The 6,876-nt window shown below is 43.8% G+C and overlaps 1 protein-coding gene across 1 annotated transcript; it reads right to left on the bottom strand.

Moving 5' to 3' along the window:
• Positions 1-876: 876 nt before the first annotated feature.
• Positions 877-3,363, bottom strand: LOC121838770 (5'-nucleotidase domain-containing protein 2-like). Its single transcript, XM_042299522.1, has 6 exons — positions 3,285-3,363; positions 2,518-2,646; positions 1,956-2,016; positions 1,726-1,828; positions 1,323-1,422; positions 877-1,234 (listed from the first exon to the last, which is right to left on the bottom strand). Exons 1-6 carry the CDS (start codon positions 3,312-3,314, stop codon positions 1,178-1,180), a joined length of 480 nt encoding a protein of 159 aa, XP_042155456.1. The 5' UTR covers positions 3,315-3,363; the 3' UTR covers positions 877-1,177.
• Positions 3,364-6,876: the final 3,513 nt, after the last annotated feature.

Raw genomic sequence — 6,876 nt, forward strand, 5'->3', positions numbered from 1 at the left:
GAGACTAGTCAGGATCGAGGGAAAGATGAATGGAGCAAAGTACAGAGAGATCGCTGATGAAAACCTGCTCCAGAGCACTCAGGACTTCAGACTGGGGCGAAGGTTCACCTTCCAACAGGACAACAACCCTAAGCACACATTCAAGACAATGCAGGAGTGGCTTTGGGACAAGTCTCTGAATGTCCTTGAGTGTCCTAGCCAGAGGCCAGACTTGAACCCGATCGAACATCTCTGGAGAGACCTGAAAATAGCTATGCAGCGACACTCCCCATCCAACCTGACAGAGGTTGAGAGAATCTGCAGAGAAGAATGGGAGAAACTCCCCAAATACAGGTGTGCCAAGCTTATACCGTCATACCCAAGAATACTCTAGGCTGTTATCGATGCCAAAGGGTCTGAATAGTTATGTCGATGTGATACTTCAATTTTATTTTTTACAATTTTTTGCAAACAACTCTAAGAACCTGTTTTTGCTTTGTCACTATGGGTTATTGTGTGTAGATTGATCAAGGGGGGAAAAAACGATTTAATCCATATTCTAATAGGGCTGTAATGTAAAAAAATAAAATAAAAATGGAAATAGTCAAGGGGTCTGAATACATTCCGAAATGCACTGTACAGTAACAGTATGTAAACATTGTTAAAGTGACTAGTGTTCCATGCCTCTATATACATGGTGAGATAAAAGATTCACTCACAGCTAAGTCACTATAGATGTAACGGATGTGAAACGGCTAGCTAGTCAGCGGTGGTGCGCGCTAAATAGTGTTTCAATCGGTGACGTCACTTGCGTTGAGACCTTGAAGTAGTGGTTCCCCTTGCTCTGCAAGGGCCGCGGCTTTTGTGGAGCGATGGTTAACGATGCTTCGTGGGTGACTGTTGTTGATGTGTGCAGAGGGTCCCTGGTTCGAGCCCGGCGATGGGACGGACTAAAGTTATACTGTTACATAGAGACAGTCCCCAAAGTAGAGCACACTGGACCCTCTCCAGCCTGTCAGCCTCAGAAAGTCATACAGAACACAACAACCAAATGTCTCTGTATGATGTTCATGGGGGGGATTAGGTCACAAGCATTGTAGTTTAATAGTGAAGGTGTTCAGACTTGTTTGTAGATCTGTCATTTGTCCACAGACTGTTTATTTTGTCCCACTAGAGGTCCTCATTTCCATCTAAGCGTCTAAAAGGTCTGTGAGATGGTCTGTGAGATGGTCTGTGAGATGGTCTGTGAGATGGTCTGTGAGAGGGGCAACATTGGACAGCAATTTGAATATGGTTCCAATAAACACATGACAACATGGCACATAAAAACACTTCATACTCACTTCACAGTCATTGAAGAAGTGTGGTTTGTCTGCCTGAACAATGACCCTGTCAAAGAAGTCCCTCCAGTCTTTCCCCACCATGAACCTCATGCCTTTATCCCTACAATCAGAGTAACCATAGCAATTGGGCCAATCTTACAGAGAAAGCAAAAGAGCAGTGTCTCGTTCCATTCATCAAAATACACGGTGCTCACTGTGAATGACATATGCTCGTGCTTACTCTTCCCATTCAGCAATACTGTTCTGGCTGAATGATACTTCAGGGTTTGTGCTTCCGCTATCAATCATGTTCGGTATTTATGCAAAATAAGTGGTTGACATGAGGAGAATTACTCATCCTCTTTAATGATCTATCCTAATTATGGTCAATTTAACATCAAATCAATATGTCATCCAAACCAACATATGACCCTGAGTCTTCATCCTCATGAGGAACACTTCCTTCCCGTGGCTGATCAGGCATTGCAGAAAAGCATAAGGCTCGTCCCCTCGCAGAATGTACTTCTCTATGGAGGGGGGAAGACGAGGGAAATGTACACAACAACGACAACAATTCAAACTTTTACATTTTGCAGGCGTAAAAAAGAAAAGTTGTTTGACTGGACATCACAAATAGAATCCAACATTGCTCACCCAGATCTTGCATGATCCATTTGTACATGTAACCTTTGATGTGAACCATTCCAATGGCTTCCTGAGGATAAAAACATCAATAAAAACATCAATGTTTCCATATGCCTTTAAGGAGCACAAACAGTAAGTGCACATAAATATACTTAAATTCAGCTATAGCATGTACTCATAGAAAATTATCAATTCAACATGCTTATACTCAGGTTTTGAATATCACGCTCTCTACTCCGACCCAGTCTAATTGATGAGGGAGGATATAGAGAGCTAGATCTCATCTTTCTCTGGCAGACAAAGTGAATCTGAGCGGGACAAACTGTATCCTAAACCCTTTCACCCCAGTGTGGAATGAGAACTGCTATTGTTCCAGAGTCCACACATCTGAGTCCCTGGCAACCTCTCTCTAGGTGGACAGACAGCTGAACCTGCTGGTGAACATCCCCACTGTGCCCAAATGGTCAAATGAACCGGGCAGAGGGTTTATAAAACCAGCAAGAGGGAGTGAAAGAACATTACACGGGGTGAGAAATGACATGAGAAACAGGCATTGTGCTGAGACACTCACTGAGACATCTTTGATGAGGTGCTCAGGATCGTACTCAATGTCGTTGGAGATGAAGAAATCATTGGCCACAGCCAGGAGGGTCATCTCTGGGATGGAGAAGATGTTCATGAACTGCTTCACTTTGAGATCCTATGGACAATTACAAGTCAACTACTTACTGTATGCTTATAAACTCACTTATAAACCCTCAGTTTTGTATGGTTATAAACACACTCGTCAACATATTACAATGGCTCTAAAATTGGGTGTGATTAACAAGAAATGCAGTTACAAAATGGATATAAAATACTTATTTCTAAACATGATATTACCACCCGGTGCTTCTAGCTCTAATGAAGGACCATGTCTGGAACCACTCTCTTTCCAAGGAGGAAAAAATGAAACCAGTGCCCACAGTGAGCGAGGCCTGTACACAGAGCTAATCCCTAATTTATGAAGCCAGGGAGCCCAGTACCAGACCCAGAGGATTGTGGGTAGCGGGAATACAGTATGTTTGAGATGGAAGATTAGGAGGCAGGGGAAGCATGTTGTGCTTCCTCCACAGGGAGGCATTCAATAGACATAGATGAATGTGAACCTGAGTGAAAACATCAAAGCCCCAGGTCTTACAGACTGAACCTGATGAACAAAACCTCCCTGCTGGAACAAAGTGCTCCACTCACTCAATTTGCAAGTTACGGGAAAGTCCATGTTCCAAATGTCGCCTAACCTTCCAGAATTCAAGATGCTAACACCTGTGAAATTGTGATTTGTCCAAAGCACATTACCTCACGCATCCCGATGTATCGATGTGACATCTCTCCAAGGTGGCATAGCAGTTCAGACGTCTTTTGTCCTCGTCTTGTCGTGTCCTGTATATATATATATTTACAACTTTTTTCACATACATTTTATTTTTATTTTCCATCAACTCATCTTCAAAACACTCTCCTGCAACCCGCCTCACCAATTTATATTTATAAAAAAGTATTATTTACCTCAAATCTGTAATCCTCCAAGAAGCTAGCCAGAAACTCCAAGAAGCTAGCCTGAAACTAGCCAGAAGCTAATCAGAAGCTAATCAGAAGCTAGTTAGCTTCTTTACTGGCAAATCGTTAGTATTCAGCTAACCACGGTTTGTGGTCATCAGCTATCCTTTAGCTCGAAAATCTATCGCCAGTTCTGTACGGGCGCAGCGCGGCTCGGAACGGAACATACCGGACCAATTTTTCTCTCCATGTCCCTGGATTTCGACTGCTCTCTGGACATTCATACCCGGATCTCACAGCTAGCTAGCTGCTATCCGTGTGACTATCGGCCTTCGTCGATTCCGGAGCAAACATCAATTATTCCGGAGCTAGCCAGCTCTGCAATCACTCCTGAGTTCCATCAATCACTCCTGGGCTGCAGTCACCTATCCGGACCCGTTTTACTGCCTACGTGGAGCCCCACCGGGCCTTCACAACTGGACTGCCGACGTTATCTACCCGAAGGAGATCCGGCTGGCTCCTCCGTCGCGACGTTACCTGAACGCCCATCTGCGGCCTGCTAACCGTTAGCTGTCTTACCGGCTGCTATCTGAATAGACAATCGGACAATTTATTTATTTTTATTATTATTATGTTTTCTTCTTGGGCCTCTATAACTATATCTATTGTTTTTATTTTTGTTGTTGTTGTGTGATTTGGATTAATCCCCTCTACCACACGGAACCCCACTAATCTACTGACGGAACGCAAGAGGTGGCTAACAACAGACCTCCATCCTATGCTAGCTTGCTACCGATGGCCTGGCTAGCTGTCTAAATCGCCGTGACCCCCAACCAACCTCTCCACTCACTGGACCCTTTTGATCACTCGACTAAGCATGCCTCTCCTTAATGTCAATATGTCTTGTCCATTGCTGTTCTGGTTAGTGTTTATTGGCTTATTTCACTGTAGAGCCTCTAGTCCTGCTCACTATACCTTATCCAACCTATTAGTTCCACCACCCACACATGCAATGACATCTCCTGGTTTCAATGATGTTTCTAGAGACAATATCTCTCTCTTCATCACTCAATACCTAGGTTTACCTCCACTGTATTCACATCCTACCATACCTTTGTCTGTACATTATACCTTGATGCTATTTTACCGCCCCCAGAAACCTCCTTTTACTCTATGTTCCAGACGTTCTAGACGACCAATTCTCATAGCTTTTAGCCGTACCCTTATTCTACTCCTCCTATGTTCCTCTGGCGATGTAGAGGTGAATCCAGGCCCTGCAGTGCCTAGCTCCACTCCTATTCCCCAGGCCCTCTCTTTTGACGACTTCTGTAACCGTAATAGCCTTGGTTTCATGCATGTTAACATTAGAAGCCTCCTCCCTAAGTTTGTTCTATTCACTGCTTTAGCACACTCTGCCAACCCGGATGTTCTAGCTGTGTCTGAATCCTGGTTTAGGAAGACCACCAAAAATTCAGAAATTTTAATTCCAAACTACAACATTTTCAGACAAGATAGAACTGCCAAAGGGGGCGGTGTTGCAATCTACTGCAAAGATAGCCTGCAGAGTTCTGTCCTACTATCCAGGTCTGTACCCAAACAATTTGAACTTCTACTTTTAAAAATCCACCTCTCTAAAAACAAGTCTCTCACCGTTGCCGCCTGCTATAGACCACCCTCTGCCCCCAGCTGTGCTCTGGACACCATATGTGAACTGATTGCCCCCCATCTATCTTCAGAGTTCGTGCTGCTAGGCGACCTAAACTGGAACATGCTTAACACCCCAGCCATCCTACAATCTAAACTTGATGCCCTCAATCTCACACAAATTATCAATGAACATACCAGGTACCTCCCCAAAGCCTTAAACACGGGCACCCTCATAGATATCATCGTAACCAACTTCCCCTCTAAATACACCTCTGCTGTCTTCAACCAAGATCTCAGCGATCACTGCCTCATTGTCTGCATCTGTAATGGGTCAGCGGTCAAACGACCTCCACTCATCACTGTAAAACGCTCCCTGAAACACTTTTGCGAGCAGGCCTTTCTAATCGACCTGGCCGGGGTATCCTGGAAGGATATTGATCTCATCCCGTCAGTAGAGGATGCCTGGATATTTTTTTTAAATGCCTTCCTAACCATCTTAAATAAACATGCCCCATTCAAGAAATTTAGAACCAGGAACAGATATAGCCCTTGGTTCTCCACAGACCTGACTGCCCTTAACCAACACAAAAACATCCTATGGCGTTCTGCATTAGCATCGAACAGCCCCGTGATATGCAGCTGTTCAGGGAAGCTAGAAACCATTATACACAGGCAGTTAGAAAAGCCAAGGCTAGCTTTTTCAAGCAGAAATTTGCTTCCTGCAACACTAACTAAAAAAGTTCTGGGACACTGTAAAGTCCATGGAGAATAAGAACACCTCCTCCCAGCTGCCCACTGCACTGAAGATAGGAAACACTGTCACCACTGATAAATCCACCATAATTGAGAATTTCAATAAGCATTTTTCTACGGCTGGCCATGCTTTCCACCTGGCTACTCCTACCCCGGTCAACAGCACTGCACCCCCAACAGCAACTCGCCCAAGCCTTCCCCATTTCTCCTTCTCCCAAACCCAAATATATCACTAGCCACTTTAAACAATGCTACCTTATATAATGTTACTTACCCTACATTGTTCATCTCATATGCATACGTTGATACTGTACTCTATATCATCGACTGCATCCTTATGTAATACATGTATCACTAGCCACTTTAACTATGCCACTTGGTTTACATACTTATCTCATATGTATATACTGTACTCGATATCATCTACTGTATCTTGCCTATGCTGCTCTGTACCATCACTCATTCATATATCCTTATGTACATATTCTTTATCCCCTTACACTGTGTATGACAGTAGTTTTTTTGGAATTGTTAGTTAGATTACTTGCTCGTTATTACTGCATTGTCGGAACTAGAAGCACAAGCATTTCGCTACACTCGCATTAACATCTGCTAACCATGTGTATGTGACAAATAAAATTTGATTTGATTTGATTTGAAATCCATTCAGCTGATGTTCTGAAAGAGCTGCAAAATCTGGACCCCTACAAATCAGCCGGGCTAGACAATCTGGACCCTTTCTTTCTAAAATTATCTGCCGAAATTGTTGCCACCCCTATTACTAGCCTGTTCAACCTCTCTTTCGTGTCGTCTGAGATTCCCAAAGATTGGAAAGCAGCTGCGGTCATCCCCCTCTTCAAAGGGGGGACACTCTTGACCCAAACTGCTACAGACCTATATCTATCCTACCATGCCTTTCTAAGGTCTTCGAAAGCCAAGTCAACAAACAGATTACCGACCATTTCGAATCTCACCATACCTTCTCTGCTAT

Source organism: Oncorhynchus tshawytscha, linkage group LG16, assembly GCF_018296145.1.
Source record: "Oncorhynchus tshawytscha isolate Ot180627B linkage group LG16, Otsh_v2.0, whole genome shotgun sequence".
Lineage (NCBI taxonomy): Eukaryota > Metazoa > Chordata > Actinopteri > Salmoniformes > Salmonidae > Oncorhynchus > Oncorhynchus tshawytscha.